This window comes from Tachyglossus aculeatus, chromosome 7 (assembly GCF_015852505.1).
Source record: "Tachyglossus aculeatus isolate mTacAcu1 chromosome 7, mTacAcu1.pri, whole genome shotgun sequence".
Lineage (NCBI taxonomy): Eukaryota > Metazoa > Chordata > Mammalia > Monotremata > Tachyglossidae > Tachyglossus > Tachyglossus aculeatus.
The window spans coordinates 37,107,998-37,122,814 of record NC_052072.1 but is presented as its reverse complement, the minus strand read 5'-3'; the positions used below and the strand labels follow the sequence as shown (position 1 = coordinate 37,122,814).

Sequence of the window (14,817 nt, the reverse complement as noted above, 5' to 3'; positions counted from 1 at the left end):
CAGAAGAAGCCACAGGGTTTCATACTAGTTTGCCAGGCATGTGGTTGTAATAATAATAATTATGGTATTTAAGCACTTACTATGTGGCAGGCACTGTATTAAGTGCCAGAGTGGATACAAGCAAATCGGGTTGGACGCAGTCCCAGTCCCCATCCCATTAGGGCTCACAGTCTCAATCCCCATTTTATACATTCAGTCATATTTTTTCATTGCCGTATTTTACATATAACTGAGGCACAGAGAATAATAATAATAATAATGATGGCATTTATTAAGTGCTTACTATGTGCAAAGCACTGTTCTAAGTGCTGGGGAGGTTCCAAGGTGGTCAGATTGTCCCACGGGGGGCTCACAGTTTTAATCCCCATTTTACAGATAAGGGAACTGAGGCCCAGAGAAGTGAAGTGTCTTGCCCAAGGTCACACAGCAGACAAGTGGCCAAGCCGGGATTAGAACCCATGACCTTCCTACTCCCAGACCCGTGTTTTATCCACTGTGCCACGCTGCTTCTCTGCGCTTACTGGTTGTGAGCTCGTCCTCTAGACTTTAAGCTCGTGGATGGGGAATGTGTCCACCCTTTCCTCTCCATCCAAACCGCTACCCTGCTAATTCAAGCTCTCATCCTATCCCGTCTAGACTACTGCACTAGCCTTCTCTCTGATCTCCCATCCTCGTGTCTCTCTCCACTTCAATCCATACTTCATGCTGCTGCCCGGATTATCTTTGTCCAGAAACGCTCTGGACATATTACTCCCCTCCTCAAAAACCTCCAATGGCTACCGATCAATCTGCGCATCAGGCAGAAACTCCTCACCCTGGGCTTCAAGGCTGTCCATCACCTCGCCCCCTCCTACCTCACCTCCCTTCTGTCCTTCTCCAGCCCAGCCCGCACCCTCTGCTCCTCCGCCGCTAATCTCCTCACCGTACCTCACTCTCGCCTGTCCCGCCATCGACCCCCGGCCCACGTCATCCCCCGGGCCTGGAATGCCCTCCCTCTGCCCATCCGCCAAGCTAGCTCTCTTCCTCCCTTCAAGGCCCTGCTGAGAGCTCACCTCCTCCAGGAGGCCTTCCCAGACTGAGCCCCTTCTTTCCTCTCCCCCTCGTCCCCCTCTCCATCCCCCCGTCTTACCTCCTTCCCTTCCCCACAGCACCAGTATATATGTATATATGGTTGTACATATTTATTACTCTATTTATTTATTTTACTTGTACATTTCTATCCTACTTATTTTATTTTGTTGGTATGTTTGGTTCAGTTCTCTGTCTCCCCCTTTTAGACTGTGAGCCCACTGTTGGGTAGGGACTGTCTCTATGTGATGCCAATTTGTACTTCCCAAGCGCTTAGTACAGTGCTCTGCACATAGTAAGCACTCAATAAATACGATTGATTGATTGATTGATTTATTATTGTTATATTGTACTCTTCCAAGTGCTTAGTATACAGTGTTTTGCACGCGGTGAGCACTCAATAAATACGATGAGTGAATGTTATGGAATGATTTTTTTTGTATGTTTTCCTCTCTTAAAACTTAGATCATCCTCTCTTGGCCAATCAGGTGTTCCTGAAATACAATTGAAAATAGTTCAGTGAAAGTTGTGTAGAAAAATGCCATTCTTTAACGCGTCTCTGCAGTTTAAGCAAGCGCCCCCAATATTCAACATCTGTTGTGTGGTTGATGGTATATTCAGGTACACTGTGTATTTCAACTCATCAAATCATCTTTTCTCAGGGTTAATGATTGTATATTACGAGTAAACGAAGTTGATGTCCGGGATGTGACACATAGCAAAGCGGTTGAAGCTTTGAAAGAAGCAGGATCTATTGTGCGGTTGTATGTCAAAAGACGGAAACCAGTCACAGAAAAGATAATGGAGATAAAGCTCGTAAAAGGTCCTAAAGGTATGGAAGAAGTATGGAGTGCATTGCTGGAAAAAAAAAAAAAACCCTTTTTACCAAACTGAAGTACAAAGCCTTTGAAATAGCAAATTTTGGACTTGTTTCTAGTAGCTATTTGTTCCCTTCGCAGGTAAATGTTTCGTTGTATAGCTTAAGATCTTAATGAAATTGGTTTCACATTAACAGTGAGATTCTGTTCCCCCATCAGCTGAGCTGGTTGAAAAGGGAGAAAGGTGGAGACGCAGAGATTAGAATGAAAAACTAGACAATTATAAAAGTGACCTTGCTAAAATGCTTAGAATGAGAAGATCGGTAGCCCTTCACACATCCAGGCACTCAAAAGGAAGAAGAGTTAAGTGTTCTGGCCAAAGTCTGAGAGGAAACTCAGCCTGAACTACTTTGACCACAAAACTGGGATTACATTTGTGTGATAATGAATTATATTTTAATCCGGTTCTTTTGAAACTAATGCGGGGAAGTAATTGCAAATTAAAGAATTTTAAGCCACCAACTATGGTTTACACCAGAAAAACTCCAACATAGATCATCAACACCCTCTTCCCTGGCCTTCCTTCCCATCATCTTTATTGCGGGACGTGACTTTCTTACCCTTGTGAAAACAGTTTTGCAGAGCTAGGTGAGACCTCTCTTCACTCAAGCAGCTCCAGTAGAGAAAAAAGAGGGAAAGGGAGATATATGTCTTTACCTTTGCCAAGGAATCTCAGAGGACTTGCACACTCTGATGCAAAAAAAGATAGAGTGGGCCCCTCTGTTCCTGGGAAATGTAGTTCCTTGTTTCCTTCTCTGAATGTGGCTGTTACATCGCACTCTCCCAAGCGCTTAGTACAGCGGGCTGCACACAGTGAGTGCTCGATATATAAGATGGATTAATTTTCTTGCCAGATCTCAGCAGGATCTTTGAATGTTTTAAACACACCCACGCACCACTCTCGCTCAAAAAACTGGTCATAACACATCATAGTCTGCCTTTGTATGGGTAGAAAACACAAAGGTTGGGGAGGAGCAAGAACCAGTCAGACTGTATGGGACGGTTAGAAAATAATTTTCTACTTTGGATCGATTCTGCCGTTTTTGTACTTTAGGAACACCTTCCATAGCAGATTGAAATATGCTTTTTACAGGTGGAAAAATTGCTTTAATGCTGATGGTTTCTTAAACCTACAACTTGCGTATTCGATTAGGATATTTGATTCTTCCTCATTCACAGGGTTGACATGAATACTTAGTTCAGTTTTACTGTTCCGAGCAAGAGGGAATGGTTTATAGCACTGTAGTTACCTAAATCTTTTTTTTTTCAGTTGCAAAGATATTTCCATTATAAAATGGCATTTAATATTAGATTTCACAAATTTTCTAATCATTTAAGTCCCTTATGTATGATTAACCTTGTGGTATGCTTTTAACATACATAGTTTGTGGGTTATTTTGGTTTTTTGTTTTTTTTTTTTTTCCCCCATTTAGGAAGTTGGCAATCCCAGAAAAGGGGGTATCTTGCCATTGCCAAAATCTACCTCCTCTTTCTGGCACCTAAGATCGGTGTTTTTGAGGAATCATCTTCCTTTATCCAGTTCAGCCCCACCAGGCTTTCGGCAGTTCAGGGTCCTTGTTTTTTGAAAGGTAGAAAAAAACCCCACTCTGAATAACTGATCACATATTCCAGATACGCTGAGTGGGTATTTGCATTTGTGGAGGCATATCTTGGTGAATGGCAGTGAGATGTGTAGATTATATTTTTGGAGAATCCAGGATGGGTTATTGAGAAAGTCACCTTGGAATTTCAGAGTATCTTTAATTACGGGCAGGGCAGGAGCTTTCTGTATTTGCATTTGTGGAGGCATGTCTTGGTGAATGGCAGTGAGATGTGTAGATTACATTTTTGGAGAATCCAGGATGGGTTATAGAGAAAGTCACCTTGGAATTTCAGAATATTTTTAATTACGGGCAGGGCAGGAGCTTTGTGAGGTGGGAGAGTGAGGACATTCACCTTGCATATGGTCAACATTGAATGCTTAGCTTTGAAATTTCCAGAAACGTTAGTTTACGTGTGCAAAATCAAGTGCCATATAGTTTAATGCGTGGGCAGTAATAGAGCAGGTTTGAGTCTCATCAGGAATCCCATGACTGCCAATTCATGCCCCTCAGCCTCCTCCAGAGTCAGAAGTAGGACCCACAGCTCCCTGGAACTGGAACTTACCCCAAGGTCAGAAAGTGGGAATTCAGCATCTGTGTTGTTCAGCAGTGAAGAGAGATATTGGGAAGACATAAGGGCGCCTGGCCTTTATCGTTCTTTATAGCTCAGGTTTTACAAGGACCACTGCAGCTTCATTTTTGGTAATAGTGTTTCTATAAATGCTGATTTCAGGGCACGTCTAAATGTTTGCGCTTGCCAGCAAGCAGACGCTCACAACTTCTTTGTCTCCTAAATAGGACTTGGATTCAGTATAGCTGGAGGAGTTGGAAATCAGCATATTCCTGGGGATAATAGCATCTACGTGACCAAAATTATCGAAGGGGGGGCCGCGCATAAAGATGGCAAACTTCAGATTGGAGACAAACTTCTAGCCGTAAGTAAATGTTGCTTTCCCCTTTGCCATGGTTTTCGGACTTTTCCTATATAATCGCCTAAAGTTTAAATGTTGAAAACTACACCATACTATTCAATGAGACCTAACGCTAAAAACTTGAATTGGATGGGGGTTTGGGGGCGGGGGGAACATGTGAGGGAGGGGTGCTTCAGAAAATGCACTTCGGGATAGAAACATGTATATGTGTGACTTGACATTATATGCTAATGCTTGGAGTGTTTACCGTTTTAGGTTAACAGCGTCTGCTTAGAAGAAGTTACTCATGAAGAAGCAGTAACTGCTTTAAAAAACACATCTGACTTTGTTTATCTGAAAGTGGCTAAGCCCACAACCATATACATGAATGATAGTTATGCCCCACCAGATATCACCAATTGTAAGTTGCTGCCAGTACACCTTATTTTTCTTTCTCTGAACTTTGGGTTGCTTCCTCTTTTCAGTTTTGCTTCTTCAATGGGAATTCTCCTATAAACTGGACAAACAGCGTAAAAGGTGTTTTAATAGCAGACTAACACTCAGGCAGTCTTCCTCTTATAAATTCTGGGCCAGAATTTTTATTCTATAGGTAGGCTGCACTAAAAATATGGATTTCTTCCCATGATATGACTATCGAGATAGCCATGGTAAGAAGGGGAGAGACCTTAGAGTAAATATGTTAATATGTGTTGTTTTGTTGTCTGTCTCCCACTTCTAGACTGTGAGCCCGCTACTGGGTAGGGACCGTCTCTATATGTTACCAACTTGTACTTTCCAAGCGCTTAGTACAGTGCTCTGCACACGGTAAGCGCTCAATAAATACGATTGAATGAATAAATGAAAAATACCGAGCCCAGAAATTGCATGTTCTAGAGCCAACGGTCCTAGAATTTAAAAGACTTTATATGATCCAGTGGTAGAAATGCCATCCCATTTAGGATGGCTTGGAAAATGTTTAACTTGTGAACTGGGTTGTATACTGAACGTCTAATAATATACAATGACTGGTGGGATAAGTGTACTCAGTTAATTTTTAATTGTTTTGCTAAGGGGAGAAACTAAATACACAGAGAATCCGGTTAGCTTTAAGCCACATTTCCCCAACACAGCTGCTTACCCAGTAACTAATTGGCTACCTATGTCTTCACTTTCTCTCCCTCCCTTTAAATAGAGTTTATTTCTATATTTGAAAATGGCTCTTGACGGTGAGTCCTGCCCATGAGCAGGTAGCGTGAAAAACTAGTGCATTGCACAGAGTCCCTTCCATATTATTCATATGTAACTCCTGGTGCTATTATCTAGTGAAATAGCCAAGGGAGGGAAAAAGAAAAGAAGAGAAAATTGACCCATGTGGAAATATAATGGCCCGCGAATTACTGAAAAAATGATTGTAATGTGTCTAGCTCTGTCTGCCTGGCAGCTACTATATTATTTTGGATAAACCTAGCATTATTATGAGGCCATTAGCCTAATTTGTTCAATTTGCCAAATCCTTTGATTCTAGAGGGAAAGATTCCTCTGCCAATCACATGTTCAGAGCCCTGCATATTCCATCTCCTCGACCTCCTTGTAACTCTCTTGTAACCCTCCAAGTATCCCAGCCCCAGTTTGCAGAGTTTTGATTAAAGTAATAAGCCAAAGCAGAAATAATAATAATAATAATAATAATAATAATATACCCCACAACTGCCTTAGGGAGACCTGGTTAGAAATTGACACTACAATACATAAGGTTGTGTACAGCCTCTTCTATTCGAGCATATTTTCATAACCCTGTGGTTAACAATTCCATCATGATTTTACAGTGAAGAGATACTGTTGCACCTAGAGCCACTGACATTATTTGAGGGTCCATATGTTAAATATTTTTTTTTATTTGGAGACTGTTTCCTAATTTGAGCATTTTAGGACTATTCCACTTTCATTTTAATAAACCTTCCTGTGTTGACTTTTTGTACCAGACAATACCAGAGGGAGGTGTGGGGAATCACTATGTAATAACTTGATCCTGTATGGTAGGAAAACTAAATTGTCCCTGTGACTTCAACATCATTACTGTGGGGATGATTCCCAAATCTACATGCATAGCCCTGATCTCTCTCTTTCTCTGCAATCTCGCATTTCCTCCTGCCTTCAGGACATCTCTACAAGAAAGTCTTGCTGATACCTCAGACTTAACATGTCCAAAACAGAACTCCTTCTCTACTCACCCTATCCCTGTCCTCACCACCCATGACTTTCTCTTCATTGTAGTCAGCACCACCTCCCTCCCTGTCTCACAAACCTGTAACCTTGGCATTATCCTCAACTCATCTTCCTCATTCAACCCAGATATTCAATCTGTCACCAAATCCTGTCGCTTGAACCTTCGTAGCATTGTTAACAGCCACCCTTTCCCCTCCGTCCAAACCGCTACCACGTTAATCCAAGCACTTATCCTATTCCACCTGGATTACGTACTTCATTAGCTTCCTTGCTGACCTCCCTGCCTCCCCTCTCCCCACTCAGGTCCATACTGCACTGTGCTACCTGGATCAGTTTTCTACCAAACGGTTCAGGCCATGCTTCCCCACTTCTCAAGAACCTCCAGTGTTGGCCCATCGACCTCCACATCAAACAGGAATTCCTTACCATCGATTTTAAAGCACTCAATTGCCTTGTCCATTCCCGCCTTACCTCCCTGATTTCCTCCTACAACCCAAACTGCACACTTCATTCCTCTAAATACCATCCCCTCGTCCAACTTCTGCCTCTGGCCTGAAACACACTCCCTCTTCTTATCTGACGGACGATCGTTCTCACCGCCATCAAAGCCTTATGAAAAGACTGTCCTCAACTAAGCTGTCATTTTCTCTTCTCCCACTCTTCTGTATCATCCTTACACTTGGACTTTCACCCTTTATTCACCCCTCCCTCCGCCTCGTAGCATTTACGTACATAGCCAGAATTTATTTATTTTGTATCATTCTCCATCCCCCACCTCTAGCCTGTAAGGTCAATGTTGTCAGGGAACATGTCCACCAACTCTATTTTATTGTACTCTCTGAAATGCTTAGTACAATGGTCTGCAGACAGTAAGCACCGAACAAACATGGTCGATTGATTTTTCCGAAAAATCATTCATTCCATATGTCCTCCATCCCCCCCACCCTACAAATCCCTCCAATCGTTGCCCATGCACCTCCTCTATCAGTCAAACAAAAATTCCTTACCATAGGCTTTCAGATACTCAATCTGCTCTCTCTCCTTGTAACATAACTTGCTGATCTCCTCCCATTACAACCCAGTGGGCACACTTCGCTTCTCTCACGCCAACCTGCTGATAATAATAATAATAATAATAATAATAATAATAATAGCATTTATTAAGCGCTTACTATGTGCAAAGCACTGTTCTAAGCGCTGGGGAGGATGCAAGGTGATCAGGTTGGCCCCCAGCGGGCTCACAGTCTTAATCCCCATTTTCCAGATGAGGTAACTGAGGCCCAGAGAAGTTAAGTGACTTGCCCAAAGTCACACAGCTGACAATTGGTGGAGCTGAGATCTGAACCCATGACCTCTGACTCCAAAGCCCGGGCTCTTTCCAATGAGCCATGCTGCATCTATAATAATAATAATAGTATTTGTTAAGGAGTTACTATGTGCAAAGCACTGTTCTAAGCACTGGGGGGATACAAGGTGATCAGGTTGTCCCACGTGGGGCTCACAGTCTTAATCCCCATTTTCCAGATGAGGGAACTGAGGCCCAGAGAAGTGAAGTGACTTGCCCAAAGTCGCACAGCTGACAATTGGTGGAGCCGGGATTTGAACCCATGACCTCTGACTCCAGAGCCCGGGCTCTTTACACTGAGCCACGCTGCGTCTATAGCACAGTCATGTCTATCCCTCTCCTTGCCCCGTCCTTCCTCTTCAAATCCGTAGTCCACCACTCTCCCCACCTTCACATCTCACATCTCCTTCAAGAGACCGTCCCCTACCCGCTTTCCCATCTGTGTTGCCCGTGAACCGCACTTTGATACTCACCCCAGCCTCACAGGACTTACGAGGAGGAGTGTGGCTTAGTCACACACTTGGGAGTCGGAGGTCGTGGGTTTTAATCCTGGTTTCACCCCTTGCCTGCTGTGTGACCTTGGGCAAGTCACTTAACTTCTCTGTGTCCATTACCTCATCTGTAAAATGGGGATTGAGACTGTGAGCCCCGTGTGGGACGATCTGATTGCCCTGTATTTACCCCAGCGCTTAGAACAGTGCTTGGCAGGTAGTAAACACTTAAGAAATACCATCATTGTTATTATTATTAAATACATAGCCTTACACTCTTCTATTTCCCCTATCTCTAATCTATTTTAATGTCTGTTTTCCCCAGTAGATTAAGTTCCTTCTGGTCAGGGATCATACCTACCAACTTTATTGTATTGAACATTCCCAAGTAAATAGTATAGTGCTCGGCACACAGTAGCACTAACTCAGTGCCACTGATTAATTTTGATGTCAGTATCGATGCTGAGAAGGGTCTCGTTTTAGCTTGGATCGCTTGATTGGTGATTTAATTTTACTCTGTTGAGAAGGGAAGACAAATCAGCTGTGGCTCAAAGTCCTTAATCCATCCTGGGGACACTAAGCAGAGCATCCCTAAGCTCCTCTGAGGAAGTGACTGCTGGGACGGTCCCAACAATAGCCCGTCCAGACAGTCCAAACACCATAAGCAATCAATCAATCAATCAATCGTATTTATTGAGCACTTACTGTGTGCAGAACACTGTACTAAGCGCTTGGGAAGTACAAATTGGAAACATATAGAGACGGTCCCTACCCAACAGTGGGCTTACAGTCTAGAAGGGGGGGACAGAGAACAAAACAAAACATATTAACAAAATAAAATAAATAGAATAGATATGCACAAGTAAGATAAATAAATAAATAGAGCAATAAATATGTACAAACATATATACATATATGCAGGATATATATATATATATACATATATATGTGTGTGTGTGTGTGTGTGTGAATATATATATATATATATATATATATATATATATATATATATATATATATATATATATGCATACAGACATAAGGACCCTTATGATTTGTGGGGTCCTATTTGACTTTATAAGGAGCTCTGTTTCCTTGGAAATCAGGTATTTTGGGAAACATTGCGTCCATGTGAACATTGTGTCTGCTGTGTGGCCTTGGGCAAGTTACTTAACTTCTCCTGTAAATTCTGTTGATTGATTGTGCCTCAGTTACCTCATCTAAAGACAGTGAGCCCCATGTGGAACATGGACGGTGTCCAACCTAATTATCTTGTGCAGCGCGTGGCACATAGCAAGCACTTAACAGATACCATAAGAACAGAACAAAAAAAGGCCCCCCAAACCACCCTGTTTTCCGTATTTGAGAGTTGGATGTAGTGCCAGCGTGTGCATTTCTAGGAGAATCTGGCCCCTAGAGAGTCTGTCTTTTCCAAATGCGGAACAGCCTGCCTTAGGACTTCAAAGCCACTTATTCCGGTTAGGACTGTATTTTACGAGGGGCTTATAACATGGATTAATGGCTGACTTTCAAACTCTGATCTCGAGGAAATTGGTTCTTAGGTATTTGCACCAGAGTTATCTTGAAAAATGCGAATTATGGTTACCGGCAAGATATTGAATGTCCTTTGCATTTCCATTATATTTCATATCTGGACCCCTCCTTTGTATCTAGACCTTGCGGGTTTTTTCTTTCATTGGTATGACTTCTAAAAATTGGTATGACTTTTCCACCCTTAAAAACCCTTACAGTGTGGTTAATCTGCTCCTAGCTATTCTGGCTTTTTTTTTTTTCCAATTCAGTCAGTCTTGATGTTTGAAATTTTTATGATTCTCCACTATCAATCAATCAGTTTATTTACTGAGCCCTCACTGTGTGCAGAGCAGTGTACTAAGCGCTTGGGAGGGTGCAGTTCAACATTGTTGATAGACATGTTACCTGCCCACAATAAGCTTAGACTACTGATATTCCCTAGCTGTTCTTGGTTAGGTTTTCCCAGCTCTATTTAAATTCTGATTCATCTCTTAATGAATCTTATGCCTCAGTTACTTATACTGCAACTGATTTATCCTCATGTCTTATTCATTTTATCTGGAAACGTTTGCCAATATTGATTTCCTCTGCTCATTCTGTACAAGCGAAAGCACTGACTGTTGTAATAATATTTAAGCTTATGACGGGCTTTATGAATGGCACTTTCTTTAAATTGCTGCAATTATCTCTCCCGTTCATTCTCCTTAAATGGTGTCCATTAATAATAATATTGTAGCCCTGATGTATAAATTTCTGTGTGCCAGCTTTGAGGCTCACCCGCCATTAATAATGCCAGTGACCATCTAATTTCTAAGGTTGTGATATGCAAACTCTGTCCTTCTGCCCTTTGATCATCAAACTATAAAATCCCTTTCAAGTCAGTCGTTTCGGTATTTATATTAATGAGAGGTGGGAAGTGGGAAGAGTTGTCAAGAAGTGAGACTGGAGGAGTTGTCAGTATAATAAGAGAATCAAGTGAGGACCAGGTCAGCTACATGAAGGATTAAAAATATCCCGAGAAGGGAACGGATCCTTCTGTGCGGTGTCGGGCTGCAGAGAAGCCAAGGAGTAGGATAGAGTAGAGCCTACTGGACTTGACTTCGAGGAGGCCGTTCGTGGCCTTGGAACTGGCATTCTCAGTGGATTGAATGGTTTGAAAACCTCAATTCGCAGGGAATTGAGTAGAAATTGGGCGGCGAGGCAACGAGAAAAGCAGTGAGCATTCCGGAAGCTTGACAGGAGTGGGAGGGATGGCTAGGGGTGCCAGTGAAATCCAGTGAAGGCATGTTTAGTACCGAGGACACTTGAGCATCTTTGAAGACGATGGAGAGCAAGAAGCCATTTGAGCAGAAGAAAATAGAGAGCAGTAAGGTGGATGAGGAGTAGGGCCAAGCATCTTTCGAGGGTGAGACGGAATGAGGTCAGAGGCGAAACCTAGAAAGGGCCGCTGTAGAGAGCGCATGGAAGACTGCTTGAGAGACAGCTGCGAAGGAGGAAACCAGAGAAAGGGAGGTATTTTAGTGAGGAGAAGATGCAGTTCAGAGAAAGGGGGGTATTTTAGTGAGTTCACACCCAGTGAATTTTTCCAGCAAAGGTCATCGAAGGGCTAGGGAGGGCGGCAGTGGAACTGGAGGGAGCTGCCGGAGAGTGTGAAAGTTTCCACAATGAGAACGGTGCCTCCCACATAGTAAGCGCTTAACAAATGCCATCATTATTATCATTATTTGGTGTACAGGCTGCCTGTCTGGAAATAAATGAGGGCGAGGAAGAAAAGGTTGTGTGATAACCCAATTTGACTGTGATAGAAACGTCCATTAGACAACATGGCCCTCGTGAAAGGCCAATATAGATATTTAAAGGCTTGTATTTATTCAATATGGATGAAATTTCCATTTCCCGAAGCTGTAATTTTCATAGATACCCAATTTGTGTTAGTGGCCCGGGCCACCCGTTTTTTTATAGTGGCATTTTCCATTTGGTACAGGCAAGATGGCGTTTTTATAAGAATTCGGCTCACTGGAGCTAGGAACAGTTTTATATTACACTTCTGAAAGAAATCCTTCAAGAGCTTCTGTGATTCCGGGAATAGCAGATTTGTCATCAGATGTGCTTTCCGTGAAAGTGACCTATCAGAACTCTGATCTAATTTCACTTTCTTTGACAGTTAACCAAATTGAAGAACATTTGTTGGTTATTGTGCATGTTGTTTTTAATCAGGTAAATGATAAATGGGTGATTATACCAAGTCAGCTTTAAAGTAGACATTATATTGCATCTATAGTGGAGTGATTTCATCAACTGAAGTGTGCGTGTTTGTTATTTTTGAAAGCTTATTCTCAGGCCGTGGATAACCATGTCAGTCCGTCTACCTACTTGGGGCAAACACCAACATCACCATCCAGATATTCCCCAGTTTCCAAAGGGATGCTTGGAGATGATGAAATTACCAGGTTAGTATCTAAAAATCCATATTCACTTGAAGGTTAACTAGAATTGTATGGGGGCTTGACTCGGTGGGGGGGACACGTGAGGGAGGGGTGCAGGTTGAAGGTTCATTCATTGTTCATTTGTCCATTGTGTTGCTACAGACCCTTAAACATTTTCTTCAGTGATTCCCACTAAAAGGGGGCCAAAGTTCAAGATTTTCTTTCACCAAATCTTGACTTTATTTGTCAAAGCAGTTCATTCAAACATAAGACCACCTTTTTTTTAAATGGTATTTAAGCATTCCCTATGTGCCAGGCACTATACTAGACACTGGGGTAGGCACAAGCTAATCAGGTTGGACATTTTTCATGTCCCACATGGGACTCACAGTTTTAATCCCCATTTTACAGAGGGGCTAACTGAGGCATGAAGAAATGAAGTGACTATCCCAAGGTCTTACAACACGCAAGTAGTGGAGCTAGGTTAGAACTCGGGTCATGGCTTCCAGGCCTGTTCTTTATCCACTAGGCAACACTAGTTCCCAGGTCTTAAGACTTGATCTTAAGGATGCACATATTAAATATATGTAGTTATATTTACGTAGCAATCTCCCCTTTCAGTTGCTCTCTCACTTGCTAGCACTACAAAATTTAATTTGCTTTAATCACCCTCCTTTCTCTTGAATAGGGGGAATTGGAGCCCATTTCAGTTTAGTCTAGATAATGGCAGGTCTATTTGGTGTAGACTGTCAGGAGGCAAGGTCTGTGAGAATTTCTCCCCCCAAGAACTATGTTTAACGGCTTTGTTTTACGTTGTTTTCTGTGTAACTTATTTAGCTTTCCACTGATGTTGATCTGTGTGTCTGTCTGATCCCATTTAGGTTGTGGAGACCGTAGTGGAACAGGACCATGGTCTAAATGTATTTATTCCAGTGCTTGGTGCATGACACATAGTAAAAACTTAGATAATACCTTTGCTACTTCTGCCTTTTGGCTGAATGAAAGATAACACCTTTAAACTTAAGTACGTTATGTGCAGTAAATAGAAAAGATATTTAATTCTTGGTACATATCTGTGTTTGGTCATGTATTTTGAATCACGTTTATTGCCATGGTAGAATATCTTTCCTTTCCCCTCTGATCAGAGACAGTATTGTATACCTCTAAGGGCTAGTCAGTGGCCCGGTGTAATAGCCAGCGGAATTTCTGTCTCTCCCTTGGTAGGTGTCCAGAGAGTTGGTCAGGATAGCAATTACGTCTTGAGACCATGGAACAATATCTCTGAGGAATTTCGGCAGCAGACACTTCTGTAGCCTCAGCTCTTTCACAAAATAATAAATAATAATGATGGCATTTATTAAGCGCTTCCTATGTGCCAAGCACTGATCTAAGCACTGGGGTAGATAAAAGGTAATTGAGCCCACTGTTGGGTAGAGACTGTCTCTATATGTTGCCAACTTGTACTTCCCAAGTGCTTAGTACAGTGCTCTGCACACAGTAAGCGCTCAATAAATACGATTGATGATGATGAGGTTGTCCCGCGTGGGGCTCACAGACTTAATCCCCATTTTACAGACGAGGTAATTGAGGCCCAGAGAAGTGAAGTGACTTGCCCGAAGTCACCCAGCTGACAAGTGGCGGAGCTGGGATTGGAACCCATGACCTCTGACTCCAAAGCCCGGGCTCTTTCCACTGAGCCACGCTGCTTCTCATTGAGCAGAACACCGGGGTTGGCTTTCTTAATGCTGCTGAAACAGTAAGAGCACTGTACTGGGTGCTTGGAAGAGGACAATAAAATTGGTAAACATGATTCCTGCCCACGAGGAGCTAACAATTTAGCAGGGTAGACAGACCCTAAAGTAAAATGCAGATAGGAGCCAATATTATAGTCTAAAGATAGGCACATATATGCTACGTGGCTGTGCGAGTACCCAGATGCTTACTCATTTATTCATTCATTCAGTCGTATTTCAATTGAGAAGCAGCGTGGCTCAGTGGAAAGAGCACGGGCTTTGGAGTCAGAGGTCCTGGGTTCAAATCCCAACTCCGCCAGTTGTCAGCTGTGTGACTTTGGGCAAGTCACTTCACTTCTCTGTGCCCCACTTACCTCATCTGTAAAATGGGGATTAAGACTGTGAGCCCCCCGTGGGACAAACTGATCACCTTGTAACCTCCCCAGCGCCTACAACAGTGCTTTGCAAATAGCAAGCGCTTAATAAATACCATCATCATTATTATTATGTACTTACTGTGTGCAGAGCACTGTACTAAGTGCTTGGGAAGTACAGTTCAGCAACAAATAGAGATGATTCCTGCCCACAATGAGCTCACAATCTAG

General features: G+C 42.6%; 1 protein-coding gene across 13 annotated transcripts in view; it reads left to right on the top strand.

Moving 5' to 3' along the window:
- Positions 1-14,817, top strand: part of DLG1 (discs large MAGUK scaffold protein 1) — a 241,181-nt gene that overhangs the window by 161,375 nt on the left and 64,989 nt on the right. For all 13 annotated transcript variants that reach the window (XM_038749481.1, XM_038749480.1, XM_038749488.1 and 10 more), the window contains 4 exons: positions 1,731-1,900; positions 4,346-4,482; positions 4,735-4,879; positions 12,383-12,503. In XM_038749481.1, the coding sequence (XP_038605409.1) occupies positions 1,731-1,900; positions 4,346-4,482; positions 4,735-4,879; positions 12,383-12,503 (573 nt within the window). The remainder of the gene's footprint in view (positions 1-1,730; positions 1,901-4,345; positions 4,483-4,734; positions 4,880-12,382; positions 12,504-14,817) is intronic.